General features: G+C 40.3%; 1 protein-coding gene across 7 annotated transcripts in view; it reads right to left on the reverse strand.

The window, feature by feature from the left end:
• Nucleotides 1–601: 601 nt before the first annotated feature.
• The window catches only part of arhgef28a (Rho guanine nucleotide exchange factor (GEF) 28a), a 45,240-nt gene continuing 29,463 nt past the window's right edge, over nucleotides 602–16,378 (reverse strand). For all 7 annotated transcript variants that reach the window (XM_055052360.1, XM_055052358.1, XM_055052355.1 and 4 more), the window contains 9 exons: nucleotides 16,302–16,378; nucleotides 16,039–16,217; nucleotides 15,558–15,649; nucleotides 15,285–15,470; nucleotides 14,188–14,390; nucleotides 13,519–13,566; nucleotides 11,478–11,996; nucleotides 8,137–8,386; nucleotides 602–2,681 (listed from right to left, as the gene is read on the reverse strand). In XM_055052360.1, coding sequence (XP_054908335.1) covers nucleotides 2,524–2,681; nucleotides 8,137–8,386; nucleotides 11,478–11,996; nucleotides 13,519–13,566; nucleotides 14,188–14,390; nucleotides 15,285–15,470; nucleotides 15,558–15,649; nucleotides 16,039–16,217; nucleotides 16,302–16,378 — 1,712 coding nt within the window. In that variant the 3' untranslated portion in view covers nucleotides 602–2,523. The remainder of the gene's footprint in view (nucleotides 2,682–8,136; nucleotides 8,387–11,477; nucleotides 11,997–13,518; nucleotides 13,567–14,187; nucleotides 14,391–15,284; nucleotides 15,471–15,557; nucleotides 15,650–16,038; nucleotides 16,218–16,301) is intronic.

The following is a 16,378-nucleotide window of genomic DNA, read 5'->3' on the forward strand; positions in this document are numbered from 1 at the left end:
GTGTGTTTATTAATCTCTATGATGCTGTTTGAGTAAACTGAATAAATACATGCCACACTTTTCAGGTTTTTATTTAGAAAAATAAACAGTCTTCCTGCTCTTTCGCCGTCACATAAAATCCCTAAAAACGTCAGAAAAAAATAAATAAATTAGGCGAATTTTGTGAAGGAACATCATCACTTCAAAAAGTAAACATATCAGACCAGATAAAAGAATGGCTGATGAAGAAGGATGTGGGCGTTTACAGGTTGATTTAATATAATGAGCAGCATATTCAGGTTCTCTCACATCTCTGCTCTCCTCTCACATCAACACAGACACTGGTGGTTCACGATAAATAAGGGGAAGCCGCAGCTGAGCGATCTTTCTCCATGACAGAACTGACCTGGATTTACTATTTAAACCAACAACATCATAAGTAGGTGTCGGTGCAGTGAGACACCGAGTCATTGACGTTCATGCTCCTGGTCGGCCACCTGTCACTGCTCCTGGTCGGCCACCTGTCACTGCCGGCAGCTGAACGGCGGCCAACCGCGCTCACATCTGTTTGCACCCATGGAGACTCCGCGGCACAGCGAAATCAAGGACATGATACGTGGGGTGATGTTTGCGGCTACGTCACTCGTTTGTGCCGTTTTATTGAAATAGACAAACAAAAGTGGACTTTTGTTACGCAACATGCCAAAAGGAAAACAAAACTCGCATCTCGGGAGGCCACCAATGACATTTTATCGATACGCGTGATTATTTAACGTTCATGAAATGACGACGTTCACACAGTTACACAATTATGTACAATTCATCCTTTTAAGAAAAAAAAGAACAACAGTAAAACATAAATTGTTATGCAATAAATAAATAATAAACATATTTTCTGTACATTTTACTAAATACCACATTAAATACTGCCACTGCTTCACTGCCCTTGCAGCAAACATAAGACAAAACAGAAAAACTGAATAATTTTCTGTCTTCTAGTGTAGGTAAAAACAACGAGACACGGCTAAAGCATTGGCACAGATCTGTTTTAAGAAAGCAAAATGCTCTGGAGAAACTGCATGTAAATGCACAACATGAATATTCAAGTGCAATCGCTCAGAAGTAAGCAAAACAGCGTCAGGAAGGCAACTTTGAATTGTTCTGGGAACTTCAAAAATATTCTCAGGATGGTTTACAACCTGTAAGGCTTGACACGTTTTCTCTTTGTCATAAAATATAACAGAATAAACAAAAGCCTTCTATGCATGCAGGGTTGGGTGAGTTAGCAGAATTGTGGTTTTAACTAAATTCTCGCCAGAAATGCCCAAAACACAAATTATTTTTACATTTAAGGCAAAGTGAAGGTAGCCTCACGTATTTACAAACCAAAGGTCTTTGTTAAATAAATGCAGAAATTGTTTAAAGAATATATGGCAATTAAAAAACCCCCAAAACATTTCAATCACACTGCCATCTTAAAGACTTAGTTTGGATTTTAAAAATGAAGTTAATATCATAGAGATAACCGGAGATGGTTTCTGTTGCTGATGTGTCATGTCAGTAAGTGTTTTTTTTTTAGAAAACAAAAGAAATCCTCAGAGTTTAAAGGCCAACAGGGCTAAGCTATTCAAAGCAAGTCAAACTGAAAGTGTTCACATTCGTTGATAAATGGGTGATATAAACAAAAACTGTGTAAAATAATTATTTTTAAAAAATCTAAAAAATATATATGGCAGTTTAAGTGAACCCTATTTTATCATTTTTTTAACTGCCTTACTTTTCTATTCTGTACTCAGTACAGCACACGTTTCACACAGGAAGATCATTGGTGGTGCACCACCTTCCTCTTTCATTTCCTGTGTAAATAATCATCGACTACCGTTTAAATATCCACTCGATGCAAACCTAACAAAGGCATATGTAGTGTTTTCCTAAACCACTATGACATTTCTGGGACTGAAGGACAGAAAATGTCTGCTATAAGCAGGCCTCCCCTAGCTAGCCAGCTGGCTGTGAGCTTCAGCCTTTGAGAAATATTAATCTCAGTGTTAACATCAGTTATCTGCAGCTGAAATATGAACAACTCACAATCTGCTAGCATCACCTCGCTTCAAAAACCACCAAACTATTCATAAAGTAGGATTTGTGGTACTTGAAATGATTGCTTCTACTATTTTGTGTTGATCCCTGATTTAACAAGCACAGCAACACAAGTGCAACATTTCTCCTGCAGCCATGTCAGACGTTACTTTTTCTTTAAACTGAGAGACAACAGAGATGCACGGACAACAGGTTTGCTAAGCTGCTCTGTAATTTACTGGAGTTGCAAGAGGAAGTAGGTCTTGCAGACATGCAGTTGACATTTTTATTGGTACAGGGTGGAGCCTAAGCTAAAAGATCTTTTTCCAGAACATTAAATATAGTGCGCAAGAGATGAGATGCATGGGAGAGGAGAACGGCAGTGAGAGGCGTTTGAGGCAAAATGTAAGATGGAATTGGTTCTGGGTGGCGTGTCGACCTCCTGAGTCTGACATGGTTCATCGTTCACAGGAACACGATCTTTTCCTCCCTCCCCTCCTCCTGATCGCTGTCCGTCTCCAAGGAGACCAGCGTGCTCAGCTCCAGATGATGCTCACTGGGATGTGGGAGCTCCGCATCGGGGTCAGCTGTCGACATCCAGGTGTCACCATTGTAGCTGGGCTCTGAGTGAGCACAAAAGAAAAAAAAGAAGAAGAAAAAGACAGCTCAATATACACACAGTAACACCTAAAACTAGATAGAGAGACATTAAATAAGCCTATTGAAAAGAGAACAAAAGCCTTTTGAGAAGGTTCAAAAGTTTACAGTGATTGGTAGAAGATGGGTCAACCTTACACAAGCTTTTCACAACAGTTAACTGGAATTTTGTTTCCTGGAATTGCTCTAACCGAGTCAGATTTGTTGCTTTCAAACATCTTTTCAGTTTTGCCTGAAGATTTTCTCATCAATCAACCACTTTGAAACTAATTTGGTGACAAAGATCCAGTTGTACCTGAGCTTTACCTTCTTAAAAGTTCTACCCCTACAGAGGATAGAAATAAATGATTTAAACACATTTTGTGAAATGCACCGGTCCCTCCTGGATCAAAACGTCCCCACAACATGATGCTATCGCATCCATCCTTCACAAAGTGTCATCTGGATTTTTTTTTTTTTTTTTTTTTTTTTTTTTTTAGAGGAATGACATCTTTCCTTTAAGAAATGTTTGATTTATTGGGAATAAAGCAAGTCAGTCATTCCAGTATGCAGAGTTTCTGAATATCTGCGTTCACATTTCAGAGTTGGGTTGACACATAAAAAGCTCTTTGAAAACTATTGAACTGAATTGACTATTTTATTCTTAAGATTATTGAAACCCTTATTACTGCTAATGCTTGAAAGGGTTAGGATCTTAATTCAACAAGTGCTAATAAATTATTTAACAATCTCACACTAATTAGATAACCAATGTTTTTCTAATCGCAGTGTTTTTTTTTTGTTTTTTTAAGATCAAAGTACGAGGTTCATGTAATAACAGATTCTGAAGCCAGTGCCCTTCATCTCAGCACTATTTAATTCATTATCTGTTTATGATCATCTAAGACTTAGGACTTGACTTTAAGGAGCGCTGCCGGCTCACTCTTGAAGATAATACAGGGTCTGAGATACTAAAAAGAATAAATAATATGTAATTATTCTAACAAGCAGAATCCTAAAAAGGCAGTAATATGTGGGTTGCATGTAGCTGTGCATTTATGGTAGAGCTGCATCTTTATGTTTGTCTTAATGGTCGGGCTGTCTAATATTAGGGCAGGTGTGCTGTCATGGTAACAGATGGCATGAACTATAAATTGCCTCATTGTGTCCCTGCAGGAAAGTGTCTCTGTTTGATTAATCATACAAGCGTCTGTTGGAGTCGCCCTCTCAGCCGCCACGTGGGTGCTGATGGATGAGATATCAACGTGGACTCAGATGATAAAAACACTCAATCTCTGTCATGGAAATATCCAGTATTAGTAATATTCATATACAGCTAGAGGCTTGCTGGAGAGAAACCCATCCCCTCCAAAAAAACACCCTAAAGACGTAGAAAATGTCTTTCCTACTTGGCAAATCGCTTGTCAGTCACATCAACCACATGTTTATGATATTGCTGTTTGTGGCTTAGTGTGGGGAAAAAAAAATGTAATTTTTTATTTTATTTTTATCCCACAGGGAAATTAAACGTTTTAGCTTGTATTGTCGAAGCAAGATGGTGATATCTTGTTTGGAGTCAGGCTCTGTATGATAGCGTCATGACAGTCATGAAAGCTTCATTTCCAGGCAGCAGAGATGATATTTCACAGCAACGTGTCCTGGATGGCACCATCAGTTGTTAGCAAACACTGCTAACCTGCTTTTACCGTTTCTCAATAAATAAAAATCTGGGTGTAACTGAGCTGTAACCAAAGTCCTACTTTGTTTACAAATTCAAATCTGAAATTTATTGTGCGCTTATGTATAATTTTTCAGTTTGAAATTTTTTTCTGTCTTTTTATTTTTTTACTTCCATGGCAACAACAGGACTTTCTTTATTTCCCTGTCAGCACCAGAGAATGAAAATAAAGTAGCGGTCTCACATTTGTCACATTTTTACTTTAATTTTTCCTTTCTGTTCGCTTTTATTCCCCCTCACTGAAGGACGTATGACTCACTTATGAAGCAGCAGCACAGAGAGACAGAACTGTGTCGCTTCAAGCCCACGTGCAGAAGGAACAATAAAATTAAAAATTTGGACTTTACATAAAACAGATGCTCTCATAAGCTCTTCTGCTAAGAACCTTCCAAAAACAGATGAAGATATGAATATTCATAATTAGTTTAGGAAGGACAGGTAAAAATGACAGGCTTCAAAAAAAAAATAAACTCCCTTACAACAGGCCTCTGTTGTCCCAACATATTTGGACATATGGATATTTATTTAACTACTTTATGTGAGAAATAAAACTAATAACATTTGGAAAAAAAAACGTCAATGGCCCCATTTATCGCGTATGTTCAGGACAACGGGAAAAACAAAACCTACTTCACAAATTTTTGTGACAGACCCGAGCCTCGAATAGGGGCGTACGTTTTTATGACCCGCAGAAACTCGGCTGGACCCATAAACGATGCAATCGCTCAAAACACACACACTTAACTGGATACACACAGGCTGAAAAAGGAACGAACTGATATGTCCTCGGTTTGTTCGATCAGACGGCATTTTTCTGCTGCAGTGCTTTTCATTTGTTTTTTGTTTTGTGCCAGAGGGACTTCAGGGAAAACACAGGATTGTATAATTTTATTACCCAATCTTGTGCAGAGCAATGTTGAGAAATTGAATCTTAAATCTAAATGGCTTGCGGTGAAGTACCCCATCTCGTCTAGCCAAAAGCAGAATGCTGGTGCTGTCAAAATACCGTAAAAGCGATAGGATGACTTCATTATATAGTGTCTTACAAATGCCCTTTGACCTTGTGGATATAATGTAGTGTTAAAACAACCACAAGAAAAAGCAATGCATGATAGTAAAGTGAAAATTTAAAGTTTTACTCGTTTTTTTTCCCTATGAGGTTCCAATTCACCCACGTTCCACCGTAAAGGTGAACTGGGGTTATCTTTTTCCGCTCGTATTACTCACATCTCCGATCCTTTTCAGAAACTCGTGAAAAGGATCGCAACTCGTCAGCATCGTGTCGGTAAATTCCACCCAACTGCTTAGAAGAGATTACATTGTCCTGGATCAAATTATGGAAATCTACTCCGTGAAAACGTGAGTCTCAGAGAGAAGCAGATATGTGCTAAGGAGACGAGGGGATGTGTGATCTTGTCTTGAACCACAGTGTGACGGCACAGTGGAGAATTTGCATTTGAAACAGGATCTATTTTTTCTTTTTCTCACTAAAAACAGAAAGTTCCTCTGCATGCCACGGAGGGAGCGTGAGGGTGAGGTTCGATCTACATCTAGTGACAAAGAAGCTCTTTAAATTTACATAAAGTAAGAGGATGGGTCTTTATAGGAGTGTTTAATCAAGCAGGAAATTAAGAAAAGGTCCATTATTATATTCTCCCTGTGTAAATCAGTTCATTCCAGGCCCTTGTGGGACTCACTGAGCAATCCATTACAGATAAAAATGATTGGAAACAACCCTTATGCTGCAAACCGCGGCCGTTATTTCCCTCAGCTTGTTAACAAGTAACTCAGGTTTCGTCGGGCTCCTGTGTGCGCTCGATAACGGGGAAGGGGTTAATAAGCTAATCAATGAACGAGAGACGGTAAACAATTGCAGGAACCCGGGCGGGGTGGCGCTGGTAGCTCCCACCCTGGTTTCTGCAAAGACGGACACTCGCGCCGAATATAAACGGTTATTTTCCTCATCTGCGGTGAGAGATGAGGAACGTGAGAGTGTTGCTGACTGCTGACACCTCATGAGAGGAGAAACATAAATTCATTTGTGTGTGGATCTCTCATTCCTCCACCCTGTACATCACACCTTCACCTCGCTCCCCCTGTCCGTTCACCTGCTGTGATGACAAGTCAAGCGGTAATGAGTTTTGGAAAGATTTTCTTTTTTTTTCTCCAAGATCAATGTCCTAATCAGTCACTCGTCGCTTGTGAACTGTGATTCACGTACTGTTGTGTCCCCTGGCAGGCGATGGATAGAGAATCCATTGATTTTTTTTCTCTCCCTTTGGCAGGGCTGTGGGGTGGGGGTATGGGTGGGAGTTGTGGGTGGGAGGTGGTCAGGTGGAGGTGATGAGACAGTAATGTGAAGTGGGGGGGTTGAGAGGAATGGCAGACGAGGCCTCACCAGGAATACAGCCTTGAAAGCTCAGTGTGCTCTCGCAAGCGTGGGTGAAACCAGCGAAGCTCTGCTTTGTTTACATTCTCACAGGCAGAACATTTCTCCTTTCAGCTGACAGGTTGATAGCAGAACCCCTCACTGTGCCATTAGCACCAACACACCTAATCATGTTAGGTAAAAATGTAAGTGAAAACTGGAAAATGTAATCGGAGCCATTCACTTACAGCCCTGACCATAAAATGCCAAAAGCAAAGTATCAGGAAGCGCTACCATGCACTTAGCATGTTATTTAACATTTATTTAACGGACGTGTTGGTGGGTTTTGAAATGCAAAACCTGGAAAAACAAATGACACAAGGAATAAAGGAAGAAGGCATACAAGGATACAAGGGAGGAAAGATGGGAGATGGAAGGGAAGAGAAGAAAGTAAGAAATGCCACAAGGACAAACGAGAGACAAGGAAGGAAGGAAGAAAGGTAGGAGAGGTAAAAGGAAAGGCGGAAAGGAGAAAAAGAGATGGGGAGTGCTTGAGGAAGGATATGAGAAAGGACCAAAATATAAAGGACAAAAGAGAAAAAAACAAGAAAGGACTGACAGAAGGACACCAGAAAGAAGGGAACACAGAAGGACAGGACACAGTGGAGGACAGAAAGAAATAAAAATTAATGAAACATGGATTGTATCAATCTTTTGTCTTCCTTGAGACAGGGAGGAAGAAAATACAAAGCATAGAAGAAAGAGGGGCAAGAAGATAACACACAGACAGAGAGACATGACATGACATCTGGAAATACAAACATTTCTTCAAATTTCCTTTGAAGGAAAATACTGATCAAATTCTACAATTTCCCTCATTTTTTAAGACCACATAGAAACTATGTTTGGTCAAGATTTTGTCGGACGCAACATAATGTGCTTTATAGTTACAAAATAAATATATACAGGACAGCATCAGCTGTGCATTTCATAATGATACTATAGCAAGGATTCAACTCATATAACTAACACTGCAGTCTGCTTTATGAGCATAAAAAAGTAGACATTTGAAATATTTTAATATGGATTATTCAATTGAAAAATAATCAAAATTTTAAAAACAGCCATTCCTTCATTTAATTAAATGGTTTACATGTTACATGGTTGATGATGGGACTCAACTGACTCTTTAATTCAAACCGACGTTACAAAAGAAGGCAACACCAATTATCTGGTCAATGCCAATACATTTATTGCTAATTTAATGTCAATGCCCATTTAAAGAAATTAAACAATAAACCAGACGTCTATGCATAAGGTTTTAGGTATTTCTTACCACTGGTTGGGTGCTTGAGACTTCCCAGGGGATTAGTGTAGATGTATCCAGTGCCGTGTGGGCTCGTGACACCAGGATACTCTCTGTTGTTAGATCTGTCCAACAGGCTGTTGAAACAATTGTGTGCTCTCGGGTCGTTCCGTTTGTGGTGGAAGTGGCGATTATTGACGCTGCCGCCGGCAAACGCCGCCTCGTTCACAAACACAGAGCCGTTACCGGAGTGCTGTCTGGAGTTATTTGGCGGCGAGGCCTGTCAGGCAGAGAAGAAGGTTTCGGGGTGAAAGCAGCGTAAATTCAAAGGACATTTTAAGACGTTTCAACTGTGTCCCCAGCTGTAAAATTTTCTAGCAGCATGAGATGTTACATTGAACAACAAATAAATAAATTATAGTTATTGTCTATGTAAATATATTTCACGGCAAAAATATACAATGAGAGGGTTCTGAAGACTTTTCCTTTAGATGCAGGAGATCAAAGAGCATTTTGGAGGTGAACTTGTCAGTATTTTCAGACGTCGACTGAGAAAAAGATCCACATTTGGACGGAACCACCATGATACCTCAAGTCAGCTGTAGTTATTATGCCAGGCCACAAGATGGTGCTGTGATTTTAGAATGTCATGGAACCTGCATGTGTTTTTCACCTTTTGCTTCCACCTAATAGTAAATAACTAATCCGTCTCCCAACGAAGTGCTCATGCTGTAGTTATTAGCATAATTCTTGATATTCCTCATCAAGAATTATGCTAAGCTAAACTGGTTAAGCAGCACTATACAGCACAATGCTTTGTTGTTTTTGTTGTCATCTGCTTGTGCATGTGTAGAATTAACCCTACAGCTGTACGTTCTAGTTTTCATGGTGTATGAAAATACACCATGAAAGTTGTTGGGACTTTATTTGCTGATGTTTTGAAATCGGTCTCTCAAAATCAAGCTCGGTTGTTTCCAGTGCAGACTTTTAAAACACAACGTCTTACAGTGTATTAAATTTTATGAACTGACTGATAATTAAATTTTTTTTAGGATGAAAGATGCCCCTCTGGACCCGTCCAGGGTGTGGCGATCACGTCAACAGGGCTTTTCCACTGTTGAGTGGAGGCAGCACAGCTAATTAGATACGACTTGAGAGCTGATATGTGTGTGTGTGTGTGTGTGTCATTCGATCCGTCTCTGACCCTATGAACTACTGCCTTAGGCTAAAACATTACCTGGGACACATTAGGACTTCCACTGCCTCCGCTCGCCTTTGTGAGAGCACCGCTTTGTTACTGCGGCCTCAGTGGCGACTAAAATAGATGAATGGAAATACATACTGTAAGTCTGCTCAAAGCAAGGAGAGCCTTATCAAATCTAGCTTACAAAGGGGAAAAAAAGACCCACAGTGGCGTGTGTAAATTAATGAGGGAGAGGGGGAATATTGTAACCCGAGTGTGCTCATTTGTCTACTCATTGTGGTGCAGACCCACCTGCCAGCAGAGCTCCACATACACAGAAAAACCACTTATTATAGGGGTGAAAAGATTGATTGGATTAATCATGGTAATTATGAAATAACTAATCTACTAATTTAGTAATCGATTAACTGTTAATTGAGTATAGGCTCAAAAAATGGACAGTTGCTAAAAGGTAGTGCATGGGACCGTCTTACTGTGAGGTGAATGAATGGGGTCAAACACAGGGCTATCCTGAAATAAGTTGATCGAAGCTACAAACAATTGAAGTTTGGACAGAGATTTAGCTTCAAGTAGGATGAAAGCTCCTGTCAGACCTGCAATGGAATGGTTTATGTCAAAGCAAACCCATCTGTTAGGATGCCAAGATCAAGCCTGGAGCTGAATTCAATAAGGAAGCGGCGACAAAACTCAAAAACTGATGTTCACCCCTGGTCTCCATCCAATGTGACCACCTTTGAGTGAATAGCCTTCGCAAGACATTGCATGTGGTACATGTGGCACGTTAGTTTCATCACTCAAGCCGAGGTCTGTAGCGGTCCAAGAGAGCAGTGATCCTTTATCTTCTACGCCTTTCGGCTTCAGGGCAAATTTCAGCGAGGTGCTTTTCAAACAGAGTGTCAATAATTCAAGCCCTTTAGGACACAATTGATCGGTTCCTTGGGCCGCGTGCCTCGGGTTTTAATTATTTTTGTTGAAGCTTTTATTTGCAGCGATTTAATTATCATTAATCATTGAGATGTTCATTGGTGAGCCGAGCCGCTGAAGCATGAAGACGAATGGCGCTGGAATTGCTCTCGTTATCGCAGCTTGTACATCAAGGCTGGGCTGAGCTGCTGTGTAGGAAACGAGTGAACCGGTGTAAGCTGATCGCTCTTTGAAGAAGAAGAATCTCATTAGTGAGGCCACTGAAAGGAATACTGGACAAACCGTGCTTCACGACACCACTAGGGCAGGGCGACGTGGCCTAAAGTCAATATCGTGATATATTGAGCAGTTCACCTCTAACGATAAGATGAACTTATCGTTAGAAGTAAGGACTGATTTTTCGCAATTATATGTAAGTTACTAAAAAAAATAAAACCCACAACTGAACAAGTTTAGAAGTAAAAATAAGTCTTACTGTCCAACATCCTTACTCTTTCCAGCATATTGCCAAATTATTGCTAATTTATGCTCCTCTTCCTCCACGACCACATCTACTGCCGGCGCATCAAAATTTAAAATTTCCTAAATTTTCTTAACCTCACTGTCTCTTTCACTTCTTGTTACAGACGGGAGCGGACGTGGAGTCACATGACTGGAAGCTGTCCACATAGCACAGCGTCTTAAAGGGTCAGTACTATATATTTTCCAGACATAAAGTGTCATTTTATAACAAAATAATGTAACTGTGTTACTTTCAGTTTTTATAAAAAATGCTGCATATGTCAAATGTGACTTATAACCATAAATTATTGTCTTTAAATTGTGTTTTAAGGAACTATGGCTCTTTCTGAAAGTCCACTTCCAGGAAGTCATCACAACAGCCTCCTTGCGCTTTTCTAGCGTTGCACCAGGAAGTAGCTTGAATAATGAGCTCAACAGTTATGCAGTTCCACCAGGTGTTTGCTAATTGCTACTGGCTAGTCTGAAGGAGCTGAGTAGGGGAGGGCTGCTCCGTGAGGCGGAGGCTCGGAAGCTTGGAAACTGCAGTTTTGAGGAGAAACTAGATCTCCCCAAGTGTTTTGCATAGCAACTTTTGTGTTCACTTTTTTTTGTAACTCTGAAAATACAGGCAAAATGATGTCAGCTGTAATGAATTTTGGTTTTGGTTCATTTTAGTTTTTTCTCCTCAAAGGGTCGAGCATTTCTTCCAGAGGAAAACCCGGTGGGAGGTTGGACTTCTTACCTGCTGCACATCCAGAGGGATGACCATGTGGGGTATCACGGTGGGCAGGCTGCTCTGCCGCCCGTGCTTCCAGGCCTGCAGCAGCTTCTGTTGGTCCTCCAGACGCTCGCGCTCCCTCTCCACACTCCTCTGCCCCTCACGGAGCCTCTCCAGGCTCAGCTGGTACTCCTCCAGTTGCTCCGCCAGCTCCTCTCTCTCTTGCCTCAGCTTCTGCGCAGCCTGCAGGCACTTCTTCTCCCTCTCCTCCAGCCGGCTCTCCTGCTCCACCTGCTGGCTCTCCTTGGCCTGGCACTCTCGCTCCCAGCGCTCCCTCTCCTGGCGCAGTTGCTCCCGGAGCCGCTGGGCCGCCGCCACCTCCTCCTTGCGCTTCTCCAGGTTACGCTGCTTCTCCTGCTCCTGCAGCGAGTTGCCGCGGAGCCCTGGGAGGTGCAGGCAGGCACCGCGGGGCGAGGCCAGCTCGCTCACTTGCAGGAGGAGTTTCTGGACCTCGTAGAAAGTGTCCTGAATGGTTACGGCAGCCTGGCGCAAACAGGAAATAATGGTTAACCTCACCATGAACATTTATTCACACACTTTGAGGTGTAAGTAGTCTGGCCACGATAGCAAATTTTGCCGGACGATAAATTGTCTCAGAGTTATCGCGATAAACAATAACAAGAACAAAGGTCTCTTTATGTGGGTTGTGCTGAACCCATGCATCACCACAGCATCATGTTTGTATATTTTCAGTTCACATAATAGCTAAGGCGTAACGACTCTAGAATCAATTAACATTAAATTCTATTGAACATTTAACACTTCAGCAGGAAGACATTTTGAATATCGCAAAAACAAAATAAAAAGAACAAAATAAAGTGAATTACAAAATCTCTCTAAACAAAACTGTTCTTCACGAAAAGTGGCTAGTTGAGACAAAAGCTTTTGTCATGCAGTTTTTGGCAGAGAGGGAGAGAGAAAAGAAAGAACGATACATAATTACTGAACTTGTTTTAATTTATCATGCAGTTAATTGATTTATTGCTTACTGCGACAAGCCTAGCAACAACAAAACAGAAAATGTTCATTTTGTTCTGCCACATGATGTACATTAAAAAAAGTTTTTTTAGGGCACTTTTTTCCCCCCCATCAGTATAAAAAGGGGAGGCACTCTAGCACCTCTTAGTGTCTACCTGTGCACTTGACTGCACATGTGTTTCCTTGTTGCAGGTGATTTGAATGGCAAATTATAATCAGGTTAAACTGGTGACCTAGTTTTTCCCCCCTTGCATCCACTTTACTGATAGAATCACTGGTTTTGGTTTCAGACACATGAGGGAAAACAAAACTTTGAATATGAAAATCACAATGTGATCAAAACCCCTAAATCCAAACAGGAAAGAGTACACACACACACACACACACACACACACACACACACACACACACACACACACACACAAAAACCAAATGCAAATACAAACAAACACACACACATCCTCTTTACATAAATTTACATTTTATAGCAAGAGAGGGAGTGTGTGCATAGCCAAACAAAAGACCCTCCTATGTTTCTGAGCAAAAAAAAAAAAAAAATCATTTGGGGGGAAGAGCTCCTGTTGCTTGCTTCCTTTGGCTTCAAACAGTCAAACACAGCGCTGTTACTCTGTTTGTCAAACTGTGGCTCCGGGTCTCTTCTGCAAACAAATATATCTGAGCGCCGGCTAAACATAGAAGGTGTAACTTGCAAATATGTATATTGTTTCACCAAGGTTTTCAGGGGGTTTTTTACAATTAAAAATCCTCTTTACATCTTAAAAGAATGAAAAGAGCATAAATTTGAAACTGAACTTTCAGCCTGAGCTTCAGTTATTTATTTATTTTTTTAATGAAAAAAAATAATAATAGTATTGATGAGTTATTATGGTGCAGTTAAAAGTTTAGACTTAAAACTGTGGCAAGACTACAAATAAAAACATGAGTATCTGTGTGCAAAACTAGTAGAAATCACAAAAACTGATTCCATTTCACAATCATACACTACTTCATATTGGTTTGCTCTTACCTGCAAACTGTAGAGTAACTGAGTCAAGGTTTGGACACTCTCAGCAGCCTGTTAGAGGAAAAAAAAATCAAATACCAATCCAGGTCAATATATCAATCATGTCTTTTAATGCAATATTGAACATCAGTGTCAAAATTATTCAAAATAACAAGCTGCATGGGGAGTTCAAAATGCATTTCAATCATGCAAAGAGTAGATTGATGCAGCAATTGCGCCCCCTCCAGGCAAAATGCATCAATGCAGCATCATTTAAGAGCCCCCATTACCTGCACGGAGCCGATAAGAAAACGATTCATTCTTATCGGTGTAATTTAGCTCACAGGTCGTAAAGGGTGCAGAGAGCAGCACAAACGCACTAACGGCTTTGGAACAAGCCTCCATATCTATTTTTAATACCGCAGGATCTTTAAGAGCTAAATGCACTTCTCTTTATTATGAGTCTATCAATAATTCACAGCATTAAGATTGAAATGTAATTCTAACAGACGGTGAGCAATTATTAAAGGAACCCATTGTAAATATGGTGGGGGGGGGGAAGCAACCTGGGAGAGGCTGTGTTACCTCTGCAGCCCCACTTTACCTGAACTGGAGCAGTAATGGGTGGATGCTTTTATTAACAATTTGCTGCATAAAACTAGAAAAACAACCAGTAAAAAAATTTATTTCTACCTCAAAGTCAACTGTACTCTCGTGTTTTTTCTGCGAGTCAGACATAGGCGGAAGGTCAAAACCGTTTCCCCCGATTTCCTCCAAAGTGTCGGATGAGGGATCGGACAGAGCGGCGGGGCTGATGGGAAACACCGAGTCCGAGTCCTGGCTGTGACTGGACAGAGAGCGGGCCTTGGACGACAGCGCGGCTTTGAGGTTCTCAGCTGGAGAGCAAATGAAAACAAAAAACAAAAAAAAAACACATGGCTGAAATAAAACAGAACGGCACTGAGCAAGAGCAGCACACAATGGAAAACAAAGTATAATATAAGCATGTTAATATTTTAAGAGACTAGATTTTGTTTTTATAACATTTTAGTAAGAAATATAGATCATCTCTGTTTCAAATCTACAACACTTTATCAAATCAGGACTTGACAGTCACTAATCACACAACCAAAGATTGGAACCAGCTAGTTTATCTTTAACTGACCCTAATTGGCGAGTCAAACATGTAAAAAATGTTTTTTATTTATTTTTTTGCTCATTGAACTCATCGACGGTCCGAACTCCCAGCACTTTTGGTCTGTTAACACATCAAGAAACAGCATGTACTCTGATGCACTATTTTAAATATAAATCTGATAAATATTAAGGAACATGCTTTAATACAGAAATAGAAATAATCTTACCATTCTTCAATTTCTAATACATTTAACACTACTACCTCTTTAACAATCCGGCAGCATTTATATGTATTTTTCTCTTTTATGTGTCAAAATGTGAATGCAAATCAAAAGTATACGAGGAAGAAACAGTAAAATTATTCCCCTCTTATTTTGAGTTTGTAGGATTATATAGTTAAATAAATTTTTTAATGAATGTACTTTCTTAATCTTTAAGAAAATGCAATACCATCTGAAAACTCACTCTGAAAACTAAATTAAATTATTAAAAATTTTCAATATTGTTCCAGTTTGACAATTAAATCAAATTCTCTACATTTTTGGATTAATCAATACCGCAAAGAAACCCTGTCTTTATGGATTTGTTGTGTGATATTTGTATGTATTATCTAAGTAAAACATGGAAAGAATTGCTATAGTGTTATGTCCCACCTTCTTGCAGAGCAGCAGACAGTAGCGCAGCGGCCTGCGGCAGCTCCTCTGACTGAGGCTGCACCAGCAGTCGCGGCTCCACCAGTGCGGCGTCCGTCCTCCCGCTCAGCGCGGACAGCTCTGTGTAGATCTGCAGCTTCTCCTCCAGATTGGAGCAGATCTGCTGGTCTTGACTCATCAAGCTCTCTGATACGCAGTTTCAGGCATTTCAAATATTAGAAAAAAAAATGTCTGCCTCCCAAAATACACAACACCTACTCTGAACGAATTTACCTTGCAACTTGAGGATCTTCTGGAAACGAGCCTCAGCAGTTCGCTTCTCCTCTTCTGATTCACTTGCGTATTCCTCCGGTTCCTCAGGGCAGCTGAGTCAAACAATAAAAAACAACTAAGAATATAAAAATAAACTTAAACATTTTGTCATGTTACAAGTATGAGTTCAAATATTTTTTCCTTCTGGATTTTATATGACAGACCAACACAAGGTAAAGTAGAAGCAATTTATCATGTTTTGCATATTTTTTCGGAACAAACCTTTTCCCCAACTTTCCATCCCTTTCTTTTTTTATCTAGTGTCTATTACATTTGAAATAAATTCAAAGACGAAAGTCTTAAAGCTTTGCTTGTGAAAGCTTTGACACTCTGACAACAATCGTGAGTGCCAAAATAGAAAAACATACAGTCTTGGAGTCACATGATGCTTTGAATGTAACAAAATATGAAGATATTAATACATCACAAGGCTCAAACCTACCTTTCTACCGCCTCTCTAATCAGCCTCATCCAGGTATTTCGCTCCTCTTTGGATGAAGTGTGGACCTCGTACATTTCTGGGCCTGCAGAAGAGGCGCTGATCAAAAACATCCCTTTCTCTTCGTTCGCCACTTCGCGAACTATTAACTTCTGCAGCGCGATGACAGGAGGCTTTTGGTCCTGTGGAAAAAATGTAGAAAATGCCTTAGAGTGCTACAGGCAAAGATGACAGTAACTCTGATGATATTTGTTTGCTACACTCACCACAGTAGCAAATGTGTATTTCTGGTCTTTCTCTTGAAGGAAGACGAGTACGTCTGTGAGGAGGAGCGCCAGGACGT

Source organism: Poeciliopsis prolifica, unplaced genomic scaffold (assembly GCF_027474105.1).
Source record: "Poeciliopsis prolifica strain line A6 unplaced genomic scaffold, Auburn_PproV2 SCAFFOLD035, whole genome shotgun sequence".
Taxonomy (NCBI): domain Eukaryota; kingdom Metazoa; phylum Chordata; class Actinopteri; order Cyprinodontiformes; family Poeciliidae; genus Poeciliopsis; species Poeciliopsis prolifica.